General features: G+C 42.2%; 1 protein-coding gene across 5 annotated transcripts in view; it reads right to left on the reverse strand.

Annotated features, from left to right (window-relative positions):
- Positions 1-650: 650 nt before the first annotated feature.
- The window catches only part of LOC116680978 (NLR family CARD domain-containing protein 3), a 47636-nt gene continuing 26646 nt past the window's right edge, over positions 651-21640 (reverse strand). For 2 of the 5 annotated variants that reach the window (XM_032509557.1, XM_032509561.1), the window contains 11 exons: positions 15640-15762; positions 15398-15544; positions 14565-14666; positions 14319-14397; positions 13979-14207; positions 12062-13823; positions 7867-8040; positions 6462-6635; positions 6034-6207; positions 1402-1448; positions 651-1278 (listed from right to left, as the gene is read on the reverse strand). In XM_032509557.1, the coding sequence (XP_032365448.1) occupies positions 737-1278; positions 1402-1448; positions 6034-6207; positions 6462-6635; positions 7867-8040; positions 12062-13823; positions 13979-14207; positions 14319-14397; positions 14565-14666; positions 15398-15544; positions 15640-15762 (3553 nt within the window). In that variant the 3' untranslated portion in view covers positions 651-736. The remainder of the gene's footprint in view (positions 1279-1401; positions 1449-6033; positions 6208-6461; positions 6636-7866; positions 8041-12061; positions 13824-13978; positions 14208-14318; positions 14398-14564; positions 14667-15397; positions 15545-15639; positions 15763-21640) is intronic. The other 3 variants (XM_032509560.1, XM_032509558.1, XM_032509559.1) reach the window with 2 other exon arrangements.

Below are 21640 nucleotides of genomic sequence, written 5' to 3' on the forward strand. Positions count from 1 at the left end.
CTAACTTGTAGCTAAGCTAGCAGTGAACAAACTTCGTTAAGTAGGTCAATTTTTACTGTGTTGACGTTACAGAAGTCTCTCGTTAGCATCTCGGAGGCTACTTCAGACGTACCAGAAGTCTTTCGTTAGCATCTCGGAGGCTACTTCAGATGTTACAGAAGTCTCTTGTTAGCATCTCGGAGGCTACTTCAGAAGCTACAGAAGTCTCTCGTTAGCATCTCGGAGGCTACTTCAGACGCTACAGAAGTCTCTCGTTAACATCTCGGAGGCTACTTCAGATGCTACAGAAGTCTCTCGTTAGCATCTCAGAGGCTACTTCAGACGCTAAAGAAGTCTCTCGTTAGCATCTCGGAGGCTACTTTAGACGCTACAGAAGTCTCTCGTTAGCATTTCGGAGGCTACTTCAGACATTACAGAAGTCTCTCGTTAGCATTTTATATGCTACTTGTCACATGACAAGCACAACAGCGACATGACATTAGCGACGTCAGTTCTAGCGTCGCTAAAGAACTCCAAACTAAACATGACACGAGTCAATGGCCTTTCTACAATTTCATGATCACAGCTTCCGTCTTTAAAGGACTGTAAGTGGAAGAAGATTATAATGTTCATGAGGAATCTGGTCCATCATCTTGGATTATCTCATACAAAGTTCATAACAATAAGCTGACATATTTCTGGAAGTGTGATCCTGTCCAGACTCAGCTGATCAGCAGTGAGAGACAGGAGGAGACTCTCAGTCCTCCAGAGGACACAGAGACACTGAGGAGCCAGGAGACCAGAACCTAAACCCAGGATAGAGAGGCTGAGTGAATGAGGTGTTGAAGGTGTGGAGGTGGATCAGTGAGTCAGAGGAGATTGTGTAGAAGGACAGAGAGCCAGCAGGACAGTCCACATACACTGCTACTCTGTTAGAGACACGGGGGACGGAGATGAATGTTTCTCTGTTATTGTGCCAGACAGAGTAACGACCATCAGAGAAGCTCAGACTCCAGGAATGATCATTACATCCAAACAAACAGTCATCACTGCTTCCTTTCCTTCTGATTCCTCTGTAACTCACTGATATCTCAACCCCTCCTCTCCTCTCGACCTCCCAGTAACAGCGACCAGTCAGACCATCTCTACACAGCAGCTGAGGATGACACCAGGAATCAAACCTCTCTGGATGATCAGGATATGGCTGATCCTCCTCCACTAATTTCACCTTCCTGTTGTTGTCAGACAGTTTGAGTTTCCTGTGCACCGTGTTTGTGTCGACTGTGAGTTCACAGGAATCTGACGGAGAGAACGAGACACAACACAGCTGCAGTTATTAACCAATCAGCTCTTTGGTGATGACATCACAGGGTTGAATGAGTGATGTCACAGTCTGATGAATGACATTAAAAACACACTTACATTTCCTCAGACCTGGTGTCAACCATCTGACTCCAGCAGGCTCCACCCTGAAAGCAGGGGGGGGGGGGGGGGGCATTACATCACTCTCTCACACAGGTTGGTTTTGATCTAATGGAGTGCTGGGATTTCCTCATTTTATATTCATATTTGGACCTTCAATCAATTCTAATCTTTCATTCAGTTTAATTTCCTTTAACGTCTTCCCTGGGATCTAACCTTTTACTCTTTAGGACATCGGGACATTTGAGGTGTCCACCACCCATAAAATGATGTCTTCATCATAGACTACATGTTACATAATGAGGACATCAGCTGGAAGACAGAGACAGAGAAAGAGAGAGACAGAGACAGAGAAAGAGAGAGAGAGAGAGACAGAGAGAGAGACACAGACAGACAGCGAGAGAGAAAAAGAAAAAGAGAGAGAGAGAGAGAGAGAGAGAGAGAGAGAGACAGTGTGTTCAGCTATTGCATAAATATCCACACATTTCAAAAACTGAAAAGGTTCAAAACAATCTTATTGTGTAAATTCACTAAAGCTTTCAGATTAATGTATTGAGGTAAAAAGTGAAATGTAGTGTAGCAGTAGATGGTGGCACGATACAAAAAGACTCAAGTAAAGTGCCTCTATGCCCAGTATGGCTTTCTATCAAAAGGCAACAAAACTGAGAAACAGCTGTGGCTGTGACCGGAACATGAAATTACTGTTCCAAAATGCCAGTTACACTTTGGAGTGTATCTATGGCTAGACTACCAATAGGTCCTGCCAGAATATCCACATCCTGGAGTTGTTGCATCTGTGCATGGCTTGGACTGAACTGGTTAGCAGGAACTGCTACTACTTAAGTAGTAATAAATTTACTTTAATAATTTACTTAAGTAAATAAAGTATAATCTATCTATCTACTTCTTCCAGTTCAGAGCAGGAAGTGCAGCAGGTGCACCTTGTTGAGCAGTGTTGGATCTAAAATCTCTGCCATGGCTGTGAGTGGTTGTGTTTGCCTTTGAAGACATCCTTGGACAAATATCTGATATGGTGTGTGGTGGCCAACATTGCGCAAGCCATGGTTGTTCCATTGTTGGCTAAAAAGATCCAGGTCCCGGTTAATCCATGGCAGGTAAACATGTGCAATGCCCACAAGTGCAGCTCATTTGTACAGTCAATGATTCCTTCACTTTCAAGGAAGGAGAAAAGCTGGTGGTACATATTTGTCATACCCGCCAAAGATCTCCCCAAAGCCTCTTACATGGCGCATGGCGCGTCTGTAGGGAACTGTAGTTTAAAAAATATAATAGTGTTTTTCATTGAAAGGAAAGTAACTATTAAATTAATTTATGGATTTTAATATACAGGTAAATACCTTTGTGTAATTAGATTGGAAATATCTAATTGTTAAATAGGTGAACATGAATATGACATATGTATATTGCACGCATGTGACATAACCTCATTAGCCATTTTCACCTATTTAACAATTAGATTTTCAAAAACTGATGACACCTGTGTGTTCACCATCCCGAAAACCCCAATGTACACTCACCGGCCACTTTATTAGGTACACCTGTCCAACTGCTCGTTAACACTTAATTTCTAAGCAGCCAATCACATGGCGGCAACTCAGTGCATTTAGGCATGTAGACATGGTCAAGAGAATCTCCTGCAGTTCAAACCGAGCATCAGTATGGGGAAGAAAGGTGATTTGAGTGACTTTGAACGTGGCATGATTGTTGGTGCCAGAAGGGCTGGTCTGAGTATTTCAGAAACTGCTAATCTACTGGGATTTTCACGCACAACCATCTCTAGGGTTTACAGAGAATGGTCCGAAAAAGAAAAAACATCCAGTGAGCGGCAGTTCTGTGGGCGGAAATGCCTTGTTGATGCCAGAGGTCAGAGGAGAATGGCCAGACTGGTTCGAGCTGATAGAAGGGCAACAGTGACTCAAATAACCACCCGTTACAACCAAGGTGGGCAGAAGAGCATCTCTGAACGCACAGTACGTCCAACTTTGAGGCAGATGGGCTACAGCAGCAGAAGACCACATCGGGTGCCACTCCTTTCAGCTAAGAACAGGAAACTGAGACTACAATTTGCACAAGCTCATCGAAATTGGACAATAGAAGATTGGAAAAACGTTGCCTGGTCTGATGAGTCTCGATTTCTGCTGCGACAGTCGGATGGTAGGGTCAGAATTTGGCGTCTCCAACATGAAAGCATGGATCCATCCTGCCTTGTATCAACGGTTCAGGCTGGTGGTGGTGGTGTCATGGTGTGGGAATATTTTCTTGGCACTCTTTGGGCCCTTGGTACCAATTGAGCATCGTTGCAACGCCACAGCCTACCTGAGTATTGTTGCTGACCATGTCCATCCCTTTATGACCATAATGTACCCAACTTCTGATGGCTACTTTCAGTAGGATAATGCGCCATGTCATAAAGCTGGAATCATCACAGACTGGTTTCTTGAACATGACAATGAGTTCGCTGTACTCAAATGGCCTCCACAGTCACCAGATCTCAATCCAATAGAGCATCTTTGGGATGTGGTGGAACGGGAGATTCGCATCATGGATGTGCAGCCGACAAATCTGCGGCAACTGTGTGATGCCATCATGTCAATATGGACCAAACTCCCTGAGGAATGCTTCCAGCACCTTGTTGAATCTATGCCACGAAGAATTGAGGCAGTTCTGAAGGCAAAAGGGGGTCCAACCCGTTACTAGCATGGGGTACCTAATAAAGTGGCCGGTATCCAGAATTCTACACTACCAACCTCTGTTATATCTAAAATATATAACAAGGTATTTTTCAAACTACAACTATTTAGCTTACTATATAACTAACAAACTATTTTGGATGATATGCTGTTTCCAATGCCCAGGACATTGCCTCAACTTCCTTTTGGGGTTTAGTGGTGGACGACAACACCGTGGTTAACAAGCAATTAAGCTGCCCGTAACAGATTTACACCTGTTCAGTCAAGGTTTTTTTTTTAAATTGTGTGTGGCTTAATCTGATGAAGTATAATGTAGGTACCCTGAGGCTCCTGGAGTAGTATCTGAAAGGCCGCACTAAGGAAGCACTACCCAGTACATTTATTTTTGCTGCATTGGTATTTAAACTGAACTACTTCTTCTTCATTGGAGTTTTCTTCCTACAATGTAAAGGAACATTGGTGGGTTGTGCTTTAGAGCCGTAAAATACTAATTTATTTGTTTTTGTTTAGGGTTACTGTTAGGGCTGTTGCTAGCTGCACCCTGTCTCTGCTCCCCTCCCCCTCTGTCTGTTCTTGAGTGCAGGAGTGAAGCCTGGTGTGAGGAAGTCAGGGTTCCAGCTGCAGCCCATCCGATCCACTCACCTCTGCTTCAAATACCCGGTCAACCTACCACTCCGTGTCAGATCATAGTTTAGACACGACGTTAGTCTCCTTGCTGACTTTACTTTTGGATTTGTTGGTTTACCTTGCTTGTTCTTATTTGTTCTTTGTCTGCCACAGTTCTCATTACCTGACTCCTACTTCACCCTTCACTCCAGCCATCCACCACTCCTGCTCTCCACCCTGGCTACTGGATTACCGGACACGATACCACTCATGCTCTGCACTCGGGATCACCTTGGATTTGTTTAGGACTTATTCTTTCATCATTGCATTCCCAACATTGGACTGGAATAAACCTGTTTGTATACCACTACGGTCTACGTACTGTTTTCATCTGGGCTCACTAGTTTCACACGTAACAGTTACGTTGGGTAACTCTAAAGGGTTACACACAAAAACATAGTAAAATAGGGTCCAGGTAAAAAAAGACTAAAGTAGTTACCCTTTAATAAAGTCGATCTAACTATCTATCTACACTATCAACAAAACATTTATTTCTCATAGTTTGTTCACACTAGCCAATTGCAAATATATGAATTACATTTTATTTATAACATATTAGTTATCTCAGCACACTTTACAGATAGAGCCGGTCTAAACCGCTCTATTATTTACAGATAGAGCAGGTCTAGACCACTCTACGAATACATATATAATACGAATACCACTCTACAGCCTGAATGTGGACAGGATTACGGCTTTTCATTTACAGAGACCCAACAATTACCCTAAGAGCAAACATTTTGTGCAACAGTGGACGTTTCTCTGTAGAGAAACATCTATCGTCTTTGCACCGCAGGGACTAGGAAAGAGCGTTTTGAGAGACTTTTAGAACGTAGAGCCGTACTCTCCCAGGACAAGAGGAATTTAGAGAAATAATTGGTCCAGACGTCAGAGTACGTCTCTGATCGATCACATGAGCCATACAGCACCGGCAACTGACATTTTAAACCTCTAGCTAACTAGTCTGTCTAAAGAGGAGATTAATGCTTCATCCACACACTCTGCTCACAGTGTAGAAAGCACATTTAGCTTTGTGCTAAGCTACGCTTAACCTGTCCTGGACCTCTCTCTGTCGAGTTGAAACTGATTTGATTCCAGGAAAGAGGGAAAAAGGATGTTCCTTAAAACCACAGTCCAGTATCTGTCCAAACTACATCAATTATTAACAAAGGGAATTATAATTTTAGTTCCTGGAGATGTTCTCCTTTAAAACTTCCTACACTAATATCTCCTTCTTGTTGATCAGTGTGTGTACCTGAGAGTGTCCAGTGTCCAGAGAGGATCCTTCAGTCCCGCTGACAGCAGCTTCACTCCTGAGTCTCCTGGATGGTTGTAGCTCAGGTCCAGTTCTCTCAGATGGGAGGGGTTGGAGCTCAGAGCTGAGTCCAGAGAAGAACAGCCTTCCTCTGATATCAGACAGCCTGACAGACTGGAAACACACAGAACAACACACAGGAAGCCTCTGTCAACACGTGGAGCCATGAGCTAGTTCTTTCTTTGTTTGTTGTCCAGGTACATTTTAGTCCAGATTTAGAATAATCTGTGGTATTTAATTATTGAGTCTCAAAACTACTGCTAAAGTTTATCATATCAACAGACACAAAGCTACACGTCAACTGTTTACCAACTAAAGTTAGTCAGAGTTTAAATGGTCATCAGTTGAATGGGTTAATGAATCCTGACTTGAGAGTCTCCAGTGTGCAGTGTGGACTCCTCAGTCCATCAGAGATCAGCTTCAATCCTGAATCCTGCAGGTTGTTGTTACTCAGGTCCAGCTCTCTCAGACTAGAGGACTGGGAGCTGAGAACTGAGGACAGAGCTTCACAGCTTCTCTCTGACAGGTTACAGAGACTCAGCCTGGAGAGACAACAGGAAGGAATCAAGTTGTTTATATTCAGTGGAGGATGTAGAAACTATTAAATGGGGGGGGCAAGGGGGGTGGACTAGAGGTCTTGGAAGGGTGGCATGTGTAGATGGAAATGTATTAACAAGAATAAGCAAGCCTGTTGTTCAAACTAAACAAGATTAATGACATCAAATCAAACCCTTTTATGTAAGAAGAGATTAAACAACAACGGTTACCAATTAAATACAAGTTATTATCAAACTGGATTCATATTGTGGGGCAATTCACTCTCAAAATAAAGAAAACCAACAAAGAGGATGTGTAGTCCCTCCGTGTTAAACGTTAGTCAGCCAGTCATCTTAAGCTAACGTTAGCTTTGTAACTGTAGATATCGTGGAATATTCCAAAATGTAATAACTACCGCACATATGAACACCAAACTGCTTGGTTAACTTAATCTGGTTATAACTAAAATATCTACACAGCTGATGTGATCCCAACAGCTGATGTGATCCCAACAGCTGATGTGATCCAAATAGCTGATGTCGTCCAAACAGCTGATGTGGTCCAACAGCTGATGTAATCAAACAGCTGATGTGATCCTAACAGCTGATGTGATCAACAGCTGATGTGGTCCAACAGCTGATGTGGTACAACAGCTGATGTGATCCAACAGCTGATGTGATCAAACAGCTGATGTGATCCAACAGCTGATGTGATCCAAACTATTCCAGTAACAGTTATCTCCAGAGTGTTAAAATGTTGTTTCATCCAATGATTCACGTATCATCTTCTTCCAACCATTCATCAAAACAAAGTCCTCCATTTGAATCAAAATAACAACAAAACAATACCTTGTATCAATGTTGTGGGCTAACGTTACTGTTTCTTTGACTCAGCTCTGGAAGTTACAATGTTGCCATGGAAATGGCAAAGTAATATTTCATGTGATGCACCAGGTGTGCTCCAATGTCTCTGGGTGGGTTGTCATGCTGATTTGAGTATGTTCTAAATGTGTAGATGACCAATCAGATTGTCTGGTTGGATCTACTTGGTGTATAATCAGGAATAAACAAAGTCACATGATATTAAAATGAATGATTTCTGGATCTCAGCCACAGTTCATTATTCATTCTTTATGAAATGATTCTGAATCAAAATAAAATCCTTTGGAAACATTCACTTGTTGTCCCAAAGTATTTTCAGTACTGTGTTTTCAAAGATTATTGTTGTTGGTCTGACCTGAGAGTCTCCATTGTGCAGTGTGGACTCTTCAGTCCATCAGAGATCAGCTTCCCTCCTGAATCCTGCAGGTTGTTGTTACTCAGGTCCAGCTCTCTCAGACTAGAGGACTGGGAGCTGAGAACTGAGGACAGAGCTTCACAGCTTCTCTCTGACAGGTTACAGCCACTCAGCCTGGAGAGACCACAGGAAGGAAACAAATTGTTTACATTAGTGCTGTCAGTTAAACGCGTTATTATTTGTTAACGCAAACCCATTTTAACGGCGTCAGTTATTATATCGCAAGATTAACTTTATTTTTGGCCTAGCAAACTTTGTAGTTTTTTTGCTCTGATATGTGCCGGGCCTAGGCTGCACGACTAGTGACACTCATGACTCTTTCCAAGACAAGCCCGGGCCCTGTGGATTCAATTCTTCCTCAATTTATGTTGTGATAGGTAATAGGAAAAGAATGGCAAATAAGCACTTAACTGCAACCTTAGCAAATTTAGCATCAATTCCTCGTCAGCCACATCCTGTCCTAAAAAATGAAAACACACTAACACTAGCTTTACTAAACGTCAGGTCTTTGGCAGGAACATCATTTTTAATCAACGATTTTATTATTAATCACAATGTAGATTTTATGTTTTTAACTGAAACCTGGTTAGACCATAACAACAGCGCTGCTGTTCTCATCGAGTCAGCTCCCCCTAACTTCAGTTTTATGAGCGTAAATAGAGTGAATAAGAAAGGAGGTGGAGTCGTCATTTTGTTTAATGACTCATTCCACTGTACGCAACTATGTTATGGAAATTTTGCTTTTGAATATGTGGCTCTTCAGTTAAGGTCTTCCCCTCAAGCGATATTTCTAAACATCTACAGGCCACCTAAATATTGTGCGACTTTCATTGATGACTTCACTGAACTGCTGTCTATAATGTGCACTAACTTTGATTGTGTAATCATTGCGGGTGATTTTAACATTCATGTTGACAACCCCCAGGACAGGGGGACCAAAAAACTGTGTTGTGTTTTTGAGAACTATGGACTGACTCAGCATGTGACAGAGCCCACGCACAATAAGGGACACAGTTGTCTCTGGTAAGAAAAGATCTTCATGGAGAAATGTCCTTCCTAGTGAGAACAAAAAAAAGAGAGTGTCGAAAAGCTGAATGAAGGTGGCGAAAAAATAACCTCCTGGTCCATTATAACACCTATAAAGAGAGACTTCGCATTTATAATTTGGAACTGAGGAATGCAAGAAGGTCCTTCTTCTCTGATATTATCTCTAGAAACAATAAAAATTCATGTGGTTTGTTTGCTACTGTCGATAGTTTAACAAACCCTCCAGTACCCGTAGCATCTGAACTGTTATCTACCAAGGCCTGCAATGACTGCATCCTTCTTCAAAGACAAAGTTCACAAGATTAGACAAACAGTCAGTGCCTCCATATCAAGTACAGGATATGTGTTGTCACAGTGCTCAAGCAAAACTAGTTCCAATATGAGAGAATTTCATACAATCAACCATAAAAACCTGGAGGACATTGTACAACATCTGAAAACTTCCTCCTGTTGCCTTGATATTCTACCAACGGGTGTTTTCAAAAATGTTTTGAATTGTTTGGCCTCTGATCTTCTACAGATTGTGAACACGTCTCTTTTTTCAGGTATCTTTCCACAGGCCCTGAAAACTGCAGTAATCAAGCCACTCTTAAAAAAGAACAATCTAGACACGTCACTAATGAGCAACTATAGGCCGATATCAAACCTTCCGTTTTTAAGTAAAATCATTGAAAACGCAGTTTTTCAACAACTCAACCATTTCTTGTCACTAAGCAACAGTTTTGATACCTTTCAGTCAGGTTTCCGACCACACCACAGCACTGAGACGGCTCTTGTCAAAGTCTTTAATCACATCCACCTTAACACAGATAATGGCAAAATTTCAGTCTTAGTATTACTTGATCTCAGTGCTGCATTTGACACGGTCGACCACGACATATTACTAGACCGATTGGAAAACTGCGTTGGCCTTTCTGGCTTAGTACTAAACTGGTTTGAATCCTACCTACAGAATTGGGATTACTTTGTGTCAATAGGTAATTATACATCTGAGCATATAAATATGACGTGCGGAGTTCCCCGAGGCTCCATTCTGGGGCCTCTTCTGTTTAACATCTACATGCTTCCACTGGCCCAGATTATGGAAAACAACAAAATAAGTAACCATAGTTATGCGGACGACACACAAATTTACATAACCTTATCGCCAGGGGACTATAGTCCAATCCAAAAACTGACTAAGTGCATTGAACAAATTAATGGCTGGATGTGCCAGAACTTTCTTAAATTAAATGAAGGAAAAACTGAGGTGGTTGTTTTTGGAGCAAAAGAGGAGCGATTAAAAGTCTGCGCTCAGCTTCAAACAACAATGTTAAAAACAACAGACAAAGCCAGAAATCTTGGTGTAGTCATGGACTCAGACCTGAATTTTACTACAAAGTCAGCCTGATATCACCTTAAGAATACATCAAGGGTTAAAGGACTTATGTGTCAACAGGATTTGGAAAAACTTGTCCATGCTTTCATCTTCAGTGGACTTGACTACTGTAACGGGGTCTTTACAGGTCTCCCTAAAAATCAATCAGACAGCTGCAGCTGATTCAGAACGCTGCTGCTCGGGTCCTCACTAAGACCAGGAGACTGGATCACATCACTCCAGTTCTGAAGTCTTTACACTGGCTTCCTGTACCTCAAAGAATTGATTTCAAAGTACTTTTGCTAGTTTATAAATCACTAAATGGTTTAGGGCCAAAATACATTTCTGATCTGCTACTACACTATGACCCCCCAGACCTCTCAGGTCATCTGGGACAGGTCTACTTTCTGTCCCCAGAGTCAGAACTAAACAGGGTGAAGCAGCATTCAGTTTCTATGCTCCTCATATCTGGAATAAACTCCCAGAAACCTGTAGATCCGCTGCAACTCTCAGTTCTTTTAAATCAAGGCTGAAGACCTTTCTTTTTGATGTTGCCTTTCTTTAAATTATGTTAATTTCTTAAATGTTTAATTTCTTATACTGCACTGTAACTTTTACTCTTGTGTTTTATCGGTTTTCATTTTTTATTTTTAACTGTTTATTCTTGTGTTTTATCTGTTTTTATCTTTTAACTTTTTTTTTTTTACTTTTTTGTGTAAAGCACTTTGAATTGCCCTGTTGCTGAAATGTGCTACAAAATAAAGCTGCCTTGCCTTGCCTCTAAGTGGGAATGTTAGTGTGAAATTGAACACTACAGTAGGCTATATGCCAATGTTGTTTTCAATTTAAAAAAATCATTTGCACAAAGCGAGCCAATCCACTTTTCCATGTTGATAAGAGCATTAAAATGAGAAGAAATAATGGAACAAAAATAAATCAAATGACATGTAGAATAGATAAACATGTGACATCAATGTTGAGATAACTATGATGTTAAAGGAGAATTCCAGTTGATTTTAACATGTAGCGGTGTTTAAAAAAAAAAAGTGTAGTGCAGTCAGTAGAGACAAATGAAACCAATCGGTGCAGTGTACACCGTGTTATCCTCCTGCTAGAGTTAGCACCAACAGGCTTTAACATGTCAAGTTCTAAATGTGTTTTTAGCTTCTAAACATGCTCAAAATGTCACTACCACTGCCTAGTCACGTGCAGCTATTCCTTCAGAATGATCACAGTGAATTTAACTGCTGTAGATGTGACAGAAAGGCATGAAAGTTCTGTTAATTCAGTATAATAATAATAATGCACACACCTCTGTTCATTTCCAGTTTTCTGGTGAAGAGCATTGTCACAACATTTATGCCTTTCTGTCACATCTACTGCAGTCAAATTCCCTGTGTTTTTTTGGAAGCAATAACACCACATGGCTAGGCACTGGTAGTGACATGTTAAGCGTGTGTAGAGGATAAAAACATGTCATGTTTAAGCCTGTTGGATGCTAACTCTAGCAGGAGGATAACTCTGTGTAGACTGCACCGATTGTTTTCATTTGTCTCGCTACTGACAGCACTACACATTAAAAATAATCGAGCTACATGTTGAAATTGACTGGATTTCTCCTTTAATGCAATTAATCAGGATAAAATATTTGAATCATACGACAGAACTAGTTTATATTTAACACCTGTTGAAAGATAGCAGATTATTTAGAGATACATAAATCCCACTAACAGAGCTTTTTTGGAGGCTTTGGCCACTGGCAGCAGCCTCAGAAGAGCCTCCTCTGAAGCAGAGTATTTCTTCAGGTCAAACACATCCAGATCTTCTTCTGATGACAGTAAGATGAAGACCAGAGCTGACCACTCAGCAGGAGACAGTTTGTGTGTGGAGAGACTTCCTGATCTCAGGTACCATTGGATCTGCTCCACTAGAGAACGATCATTCAGTTCATTCAGACAGTGGAACAGATTGATGTTTCTCTCTGCAGACAGATCCTCATCCATCTTCTCCTTGATGTACTCCACTGTTTCCTGATTGGTCTTTGATCTACTTCCTGTCTGTGTCAGCAGACCTCGTAGGAGAGTCTGATTTGTCTTTAGTGAAAGACCCAGGAGGAAGCGGAGGAACAAGTCCAGGTGTCCATTAGGACTCTGTAAGGCCTTGTCCACAGCACTCTGGTAGAACTGTGTTGATGATGTTAGTTCTTCTGCCAGCAGGTTGACTCCAGAGTTGGTGAAGGTCAGATGGACATGAAGAGCAGCCAGAAACTCCTGAACACTCAGATGGACGAAGCTGAACACCTTGTCCTGGTACAGTCCTCTCTCCTCTTTAAAGATCTGTGTGAACACTCCTGAGACCACTGATGCTGCTGCGATATCGATGCCACACTCTGTCAGGTCTGATTCATAGAAGATCAGGTTGCCTTTCTGCAGCTGCTCAAAAGCCAGTTTTCCCAGAGACTCCATCATCTTCCTGGTCTCTGGACTCCAGTGTGGATCTGTCTCAGCTCCTCCATCATACTTGATGTTCTTCACTTTGGACTGAACCACCAGGAAGTGGATGTACATCTCAGTCAGGGTCTTGGGCAGCTCTCCTCCCTCTCTGGTCTTCAACACGTCCTCCAGAACTGTAGCAGTGATCCAGCAGAAGACTGGGATGTGGCACATGATGTGGAGGCTTCGTGATCTCTTGATGTGGGAGATGGTTCTGCTGGCCTGCTCCTCATTTTTGAATCTCTTCCTGAAGTACTCCTCCTTCTGTGCATCAGTGAACCCTCTGACCTCTGTCACCATGTCAACACACCCAGCAGGGATCTGATTGGCTGCTGCAGGTCGTGTGGTTATCCAGAGACGAGCAGAGGGAAGCAGATTCCGCCTGATGAGGTTTGTCAGCAGCACACCCACTGAGGTGGGCTCTGTAACATCAGTCAGGATCTCAGTGTTGAGGAAGTCCAGAGGAAGTCGACACTCATCCAGACCGTCAAAGATGAACACGACCTCTTCAAACCGGCAGATTCCTGCTTCTTTGGTTTCACTAAAGAAGTAATCAACAAGTTCCACCAAGCTGAACTTTCTCTCTTTCAGCACATTCAGCTCTCTGAAGGTGAATGGGAATATGAACTGGATGTCCTGGTTGGCTTTGTCTTCAGCCCAGTCCAAAGGGAACTTCTGTGTTAAGACTGTTTTCCCGATGCCGGCCACTCCCGTTGTCATCACGGTTCTGATTGGTTCATCTCTTCCAGGTGGGGCTTTAAAGATTTCTTCTTGTCTGATTGTTGTTTCTGGTCTGTCTGGTTTCCTGGATGCTGTTTCAATCTGTCTGACCTCATGTTCATCATTGACCTCTGCAGCCCCTCCCTCCATGAGGTAGATCTCTGTGAACATCTGATTCAGAAGGGTTGGGTTTCCTGCTTTAGCAATCCCCTCAAAAACACACTGGAACGTCTTCTGCTGGTTAGATTTGAGTTTACGTTTACAAACTCCACAATGACTTCCTGAATGAACACACAACGAACAAGAAGTTCATTAAGAAAAAGAACATGATTAAACACTTCCTCAGAGAATGAGTACATGAATAGATTTTGTTAAATATTTTGATACAAATATCCCGTTCATCCAGCATGTTAACTCTTTAGAGAAATCCTCTTACTGCTCTGCAGACGGTCAGCCAGCTCCTCCTGCTTCATTCTCCTCAGGAAGTGCAGTGTGATCTTCAGAAATGCCTCTCTGCTGCTCCTCCTCTGCTCTTCATCCTCACCCTCCAAAACCTCCTCATCCTCCCTCTGACTCTCTAAGTATTCTGGGTAATCTGGACTCAGAACCTTCTGGATCTTCTTCAGCTCATTCTTCACAAAAGTGACAATGTCGTCCTCCAGCAGCTGGAACAGAAGTTTATATAAAGGACCAAATCAAAGTGAAATCATGGAAGCACACATCAGATCAATGTTGGACAGAATAGATGTAAAAGTAGTTGTTGTACATATACAGACCATAAAGATGGAGTCCAGGTGGGTTTGATGCTTCTGGGCAGACTGACCACTGGGACCCCCTGAGGTCTCCTGGTCAACTCTGTGGAGGAATAAGGAAGAATTAGCTCTCATCATGTCTGTCCACACAGAGACAAACACAAGGTAAAGGTCCATGAAGTGATGTTTGGATGTTAACAGTGAATCAGAGGACTCCCTGTAGTGGTCCACCTTTACTAGTCCTCTTGGGTATCAGTTTGAAATCCTCACCTTTGATCAACAGAGTGGCGTCCATTTTTGAAGCACAAAGGTTCACTCATAGACCCGTCACTCTTCATGGACACACAGATGGGTTCAGGTTCTTCCAGATTCCTCCAGATGAAACACAAGATAAATTCTGCACTGCACCCAGAACACACTGAAACCAAACCTGTCAGTGGTGTATTACACCTACTGTACAGTATAGTTGTATCCAGGAAGGTCTTGTTAACATTGTGTATGATCCATGATCAATATTTAATTTAGACATGTTTTAAAGCTGTATTTAGTGCCGTGTGCAGCACAGGCTTGAACATGATGCTGTGGGGGGGACCATGATGGTGGAATAGTAATGCTAAGGTCAGATTAGGATCATATATACGAGCACTTCCAGGTGGCAGAACTAGATCGGTAACCCTCGACAGTGTTGGAGCTACTCAAGATTTGTCTAACCACGTTCTAATACATATGGTTTATTTCCATCAACGTTAGCAAATGTCAGCTCCCAAATGTCCCACCAAACATAGAAATTAAGAGCATCGGTGGCCCGTTGGTCCAGTGCTTTAAACTATTAGCATCTTTCCTTGGTATATATTCTGGACATCACTTTGCACTTGAAATAATATCTAATTTAAAACTCTTGGAATACAGTGCAACAAATGTGTTTAATTACTTACATTATGGACGTGTTACTGAACACAATTTACATTACAGTGAGGACCACAATGGAAATAAATCCTGGAATTTGTGTTTTTATCGTCGACTGAATATGACGTCTGTTCATGTGTAAGGCATTCTTAATACAATAAAATGTAATCAAAAAATATAAAAATAAAACTACCTACTTTTTGTCATATCCTTGTTTAAAATCAATAAAAAACTCCTTTGAGTCATCACTCTTGAAGGACGCACAACTGGGTCCAGATCCAGGTGTGGGTCTGGGTCTGGGTCCAGGTCCAGGACCAGGTCCATGTCCGTGCTGCTTCTCTGGGCTGAATCACAACACACACAGAGCTTTGAGTGTAAATGATGATGGATGGATGGTGGAGTAATCTAAGTGGCGGACAGTTAGAGAAGGTCCTCTCACCTCTGAGCTTTGGTCTGCCTGTCATGGTCCCCACACAGAGGGGGTTTAGGGGGAGAGACTCCCTCCTCTCTGTCCTCACACTGACTCATAGCAGAGTCCACACCTTCATCTGGAGTGGAAACACTGAGAGCAGCAGTCCAATCATTCATCAGCACAACATCACTCATTCATCTCTCACATCATTTCTCCTGGAAAAAAGCCAAATATTATCAGCTTTTTCTGATTGGCTGCTTCTCTCTGAGTCATGTCAGTGTCAGTTGAATCCTATTGGCTCGTTGGACTGTTGCTCAGACTAAAGAAGCAGTTAGAAAACACGATGAACTCTGGGAACTACTGAGGCCTTTTCTCATCACATGATCACATTTCTTTCACTCAACACAGAGAACTGATCAACACATGGATCAATAGTTGTTTGTTATTGTTGTTATTGGACAGAGAAGATGCTGCTGGTTCTCATTGGTCAGTGGTGAGAACGAATCAGAGCAGAGAAAGCTGCCACCAGATGCTCTACTTCTATCAGTCCACTAGATGTCCTCATGGAGCTGTTTGGAGGATTTTACTGCTTCATGGGACTCAGAGCTGGATGTCACCAGAGAATGTCTAATAAAGGAGAACGTCCACTCTAAGGAAACTTCCGGGTTGGAACAATGGGGCTTAATAGGGAGTGAACAAGCTCTTTGGGTGGCGGCCATCTTTGATCTTGATATTCAGATGAGTCAAGAGAATGAAACCAGAGAAGTTGCAGAAATCAGCTGGAGGAGGTGTAGTTACTCACAGTGACCACTGGAGGTCCTCCCTCTTACTAATCTCCTCCCCCTGTCTGATCCTCCCTTCCTCCTCTCTCTCCTCCTCCTCCCTTCCACCATCTCTAAGCCTCATCATGCCCTACCTCCTCATCTTCCCCTCCTCCCTCTCTTCATCTCTTTCTTCCTCCTCTCTCCCCCCTACCCCCTTATCTTCCCCTCCTCCCTCCTCCCTCCCTCCCTGTCTCTCCTCCTCCCTCCCTCCTTCATCTTTCTCTTCCTCTCCCTCCTCCCTCCTGTAAACAGGTTTTCCTTCGTTCCACCACTGACTAAATCCAACCAACCTTTAGACTGTAATTTGACCTTTGGTTGTTTCTACAGCGAGGACTCGAAGCACACGAGGAATCATGTTTTCAGAGCAGCGTGTCTCTTTTTGAGCTCCTCTTTAACACAGAACAGCCTAAAGGAGAAAAGTGGCTCTGACAGCTGAATTAATAAAAGATCTACTAAAATCTGCTGATCAATGTGCACCATGAAAAGAAAACGTTCAAAACAGTTCTCATTAAATTACAATAAAATAGGAAATATTCTACAATAAAATACCATCAAACACACTGGTTGGAATTTGACAGCTCAACTACAAGTAATATTCTTTTCTTATTAGAAAACATGTAGAAAGGTGCAAGATAATACTAGATAGAAAGCTGTGTGACTGTTGAAATGGCTGCTGTCATTAAGGGGAAACACTACTTCAACATATAAACAGAAAACTTCCCCAGCTCATTACTCACATTAACACTAGGAGCTTTTGGATGCCATGGACTTCATCAGTGTGCAGCTCTCTTCTGTCCTCAGCAGGTCTGTGTAGAAAAGGAGCTTCAACTTCAACAGACCAAGTGAAGTGACGCAGTTTATTATCATTAATCAGAGTATGTGTGTGTGTGTGTGTGTGTGTGTGTGTGTGTGTGTGTGTGTGTGTGTGTGTGTGTGTCCTTACTTCCCTATGAAAGTATGCATTCTGACTGGTTGGACCACTAGTGGAGCCAGAAAAAGCTAATGTGGGTGTGCATTCGAAAAACTGGGTGTGTCCCATTTGATGCCGTTCCACCCCCACATATATCTGTAGATTCTCTGGATGCTGCTGAGTGGTTTGATGCTTTTTGGGGTCGAAATATTTGATCCATCTGCATAAAGGTGAATCCAGGCTATTGTATGAAAATGTGGAGCGAGGGACTCGGCTCGCCACCTCTCAAAAACCAAGAAAGAAAATCTTTTAACCCTCATGTTGTCATGTAGTGTAGTGATGGGGAAATGATTTGGAAAACTAGGAGAAAAACTGAAGAGAAAGGAAGAAGACTAATGAATCTGAGCTGAAGTTAACCTGACTCAACAAGAGACTCATAATGAGACAGCAAATTTAAACCAATCAGCATGTTGGATCTAGTCTGGTTTGTCTCCCTCGTCTCTGAAAAACTACCACGTGGTCTTTGATGTGATGAGGAAGGAGAGAGGCTAGAGGTCCAGTTGAGAATCAACAAAAGCTTTAATAAAACAGCATGATGAAATGATATGACAAAGACAATAAGACATAAAACATAATAACAGCCGACAGCGGACTGGATCCATGCTGCTCCCTGTCAAAGTCCCATTAGATCAGTCCTGAAGATTTCTACATGACAAACATTCACTACACATGAAATAGAAGATGGAATCAAATGAAATCATTATTTTAAATGTTCACCGTTTAGCAGGCATTGTTGTCCCACAACAGAACTGATGGACTTCATGTTTAAAGTGTTCATACATGTTCATACATTTCCAACTGCAAGCTGCTCATTCATGCATTTTCTGAGAAACTCCAATCCCACTTTCCAAAGTTTCCCATCTTTCAAAGGCTCTAGCATTCCCACCGAGATCTCTTCAGAACCTGCATTCTCCAGATGGAGCCACTGTCTGTTCTGCCACTCAGGGACCGGCATTTTCTCTCCACCATGCAATATCAAAAATTGTTATTGTCATTGTTATGAAATGTTTTCCCAGCCCCGTTCCACAGTTTTTTTCCAACTTAATTCACTTCTTAAGGAGCCGAGCTTCTACCGTTTTAAGGCCGACACTCAGAAGTAGTGAATGTTTTCTTTTCAACCAGAACTTTCTGCTAAGTTTTTTAAGTTAAAACATCCCCCCCACATTATCCAGTTACTACAGAATAGGCTTCTGAACGCTTTTTCTGTTTAAAACCACTTTACTTGAGCTTGCTTGCTCCCAATTCAACAAATCAAATATTCATCCAATGAGTTATTTAAAGTCCCAATCACCACTGCTGGAACCGCCTTCTACAAGCTCCCAATTTCAACTTTTGTTAAATTAGTTGTTTGTTTAATTATTTACAATGAAGTTATCTTATTTACAAGGGTACAAGCGGCCGAAATGGGTTTCCTCAGGAGGGTGGCTGGCGTCTCCCTTAGAGATAGGGTGAGAAGCTCAGTCATCTGAGAGGAGCTCGGAGTAGAGCCGCTGCTCCTTCACGTTGAAAGGAGCTAGTTGAGGTGGTTCGGGCATCTGGTAAGGATGCCTCCTGGGCACCTCCCTAGGGAGGTGTTCCAGGCACGTCCAACTGGGAGGAGACCTTGGGGAAGACCCAGGACTAGGTGGAGAGATTATATCTCCAACCTGGCCTGGGAACGCCTCGGGATCCCCCAGTCGGAGCTGGTTGATGTGGCTCGGGAAAGGAAAGTTTGGGGTCCCCTGCTGGAGCTGCTGCCCCTGCGACCCGATACCGGATAAGCGGATGAAGATGGATGGATGGATGGAAGTTATCTTATTTCATGCTACCAATCCCAAAACACACAAATTCCACCACCACAACAAATTATTTACATCAGGCTTCTGTACAATGTCCTTAGTGGAACTTTTTCCACAACGTGACTATAGGCTATCAAATTATTTCCTATATTTCTAGACTATGGCCAGGAGAAAAGACTGAGGGGTCTTTCCATGGGACTCACGTCCCCCGTGGCAGCATAGTGAGTTTACCAGGCCCTACTCCCTCCCAGTTGGTACCCTGGCTTTCAAAAAGTCTTAGTTTCTCCTCCTCCGTCCCCCCCCCGGGACTAAAACTCTGTTGTCATCAGGATTCTAAACCTGGTCAACTATTTCATCAACACTTTCTCCTGTAACCTGGTCGACTCTTTCAAAATCTCTTTCCATTTTTAATGTATCAGGTTAAAACTTGGTTGACTCTTTCACATCTCATAAACAACATTTATACAAGTTTACCCGGTCAACTCTTTCACCAACTAATGACTTTAAGATTTAACATTTTTTACCATCCGTCTCAAATGGACTCAGGGCACGCCACTCAAACGCTAGATCCCCGGGTCCCCCATCCCTGTCGGCCTAGGACCCTCTTTCAGGCTTTTAAGCTCCACACATACAGTACCAGCATAATGCAATCATACAGACAAGCTCACAGAACTGCTTTGACCTATCACCTTCAACACTTTCAATTGGGTATTCAATTTTGAAGTAATGAAGACTAAATTCTGATGAACACACAACAGTGATGCTAAAGCTGACAAACAATCCAGTTTCTTGTGTTCTTTCAGTTATATTACAGTTTAGGTTTTACCACTGTCTCTAACATGAAATTAGACAAATCCCAGGAACATGGTTACTGAAATGAGGAAAAAATACAAAGTGGAGACATCACATATACACATACTGTCCATCATCTGTCGTTCAATCTAGCTAAACAATAAAGAAAAAATTATATTATATATATTTACAATATTTGTTCATTAACATCAAGCTAAGCTATATGCTAGCATCATATGCTAAGTTATGTTACTCATTTTCTTCACTCTCGTAGTTGTAGACATAACTTCATACGTTCCACTTCAAAGTTTTCTCCTGTTTCCTGATGGGTGCAAGTGAAAGTCTGTCCACCATTCTGTGCATATTGTTGACATAATAATAAATCAATGGACAGAGAGGGGAAATAAACCATGTTACAGAGCAGCCGCCCACAGCAGACGTTCTAACATAAAGCGAACGCACCCTCAACGGGGCGGGGGTCATTTCATTGGTCAACACCACAGTTGGCATCCTATTTAAAAGAAAGGCTCCAAGGCACTCTTCTTTTCAAACAATTAAAAAACCTTTATTGCATTGGCTATTTCATATCAAAATATTACATTCCAAATAGAACTGGGTAGCAACCCACGCGTATCGGCACAAAATGGCTCCTTTGTTGACATCATGACTACAAACGTCTGATGATTGGAAACACCTGAGAACACAGCCAGGGAGCTCAAAGGTGACGAAAGCAAAGTATACTCACCAGATGGCTCTACAAAATATATATGTCAAGTTATGAAGTTCCCACCCCGGCTCTTTGGCCAAACCTGAAAAAGGCTTATTTAAGGACTGAAGGACTCAAGGGACAACTCAAATATCTTCTGATTTCTTTATTTAATTCCAGTTTAGTGTGTTTAACATGGATTTCAGTTCATAGGTGATGGTATGTATAAGCAGTAGAAGAATTACTAATAGGTTGATAACCTTTAAAAGAAAAAACCCAAAAGGAAATTTCCATTACTCTAAGTAAGGACATTTTCAAATTAATTTTCATTGTAGTCATCGTTAGCACATTATGAATAGCAATATAAGGAGAAGCTTCTCCCAGCAACATCAGACAAACAAAGATAACCTCAAGTTCACCAACAATATGGTATTAATATATTAACTGAGAACTATAAATTTCCAATAAGATATGAATCAGTCTTCCATTAGATTGCCATCAATCATTGTTTCTCAAACAGCGTTATCTAATCAGACAATTTGTCTCAAGTTTCAACACAATCAAGCCTGGTCTCACAGAACTGTTACCAGCGCATTAGGTGGTGGTGGCCCCACGGAAAACAACGCCAAAGGAAAGTCAAGGAGAAGAAGGCGTAGTGTGATGGGCCACAACGGTAGCCAGTAGTATGAAAGCCTGAAATCTGCATTGGGAGGTTGTTTTGGGGGGGTGGATGGGTCAAACAACACAGGACTTTCACAGAGGGGACCGGGGATCGTGTCCCGTTCTTCTTTTCCTGAACCTAACCCGTTGTTGTCCCGCCCACCCCACACCTTTTCCTTAACTTAGAGGCCGTGTCAATTTCAAGGAACTCTTCCTGTAAACAAAAGTAATTTTATCGGTGGCTTGTTTTTAATCTGCAGAGAACTAACCAGTTGTGGACGACTAAACAAGTGAAAGT

The sequence above is a fragment of the Etheostoma spectabile genome, unplaced genomic scaffold (assembly GCF_008692095.1).
Source record: "Etheostoma spectabile isolate EspeVRDwgs_2016 unplaced genomic scaffold, UIUC_Espe_1.0 scaffold00018528, whole genome shotgun sequence".
Classification (NCBI taxonomy): domain Eukaryota; kingdom Metazoa; phylum Chordata; class Actinopteri; order Perciformes; family Percidae; genus Etheostoma; species Etheostoma spectabile.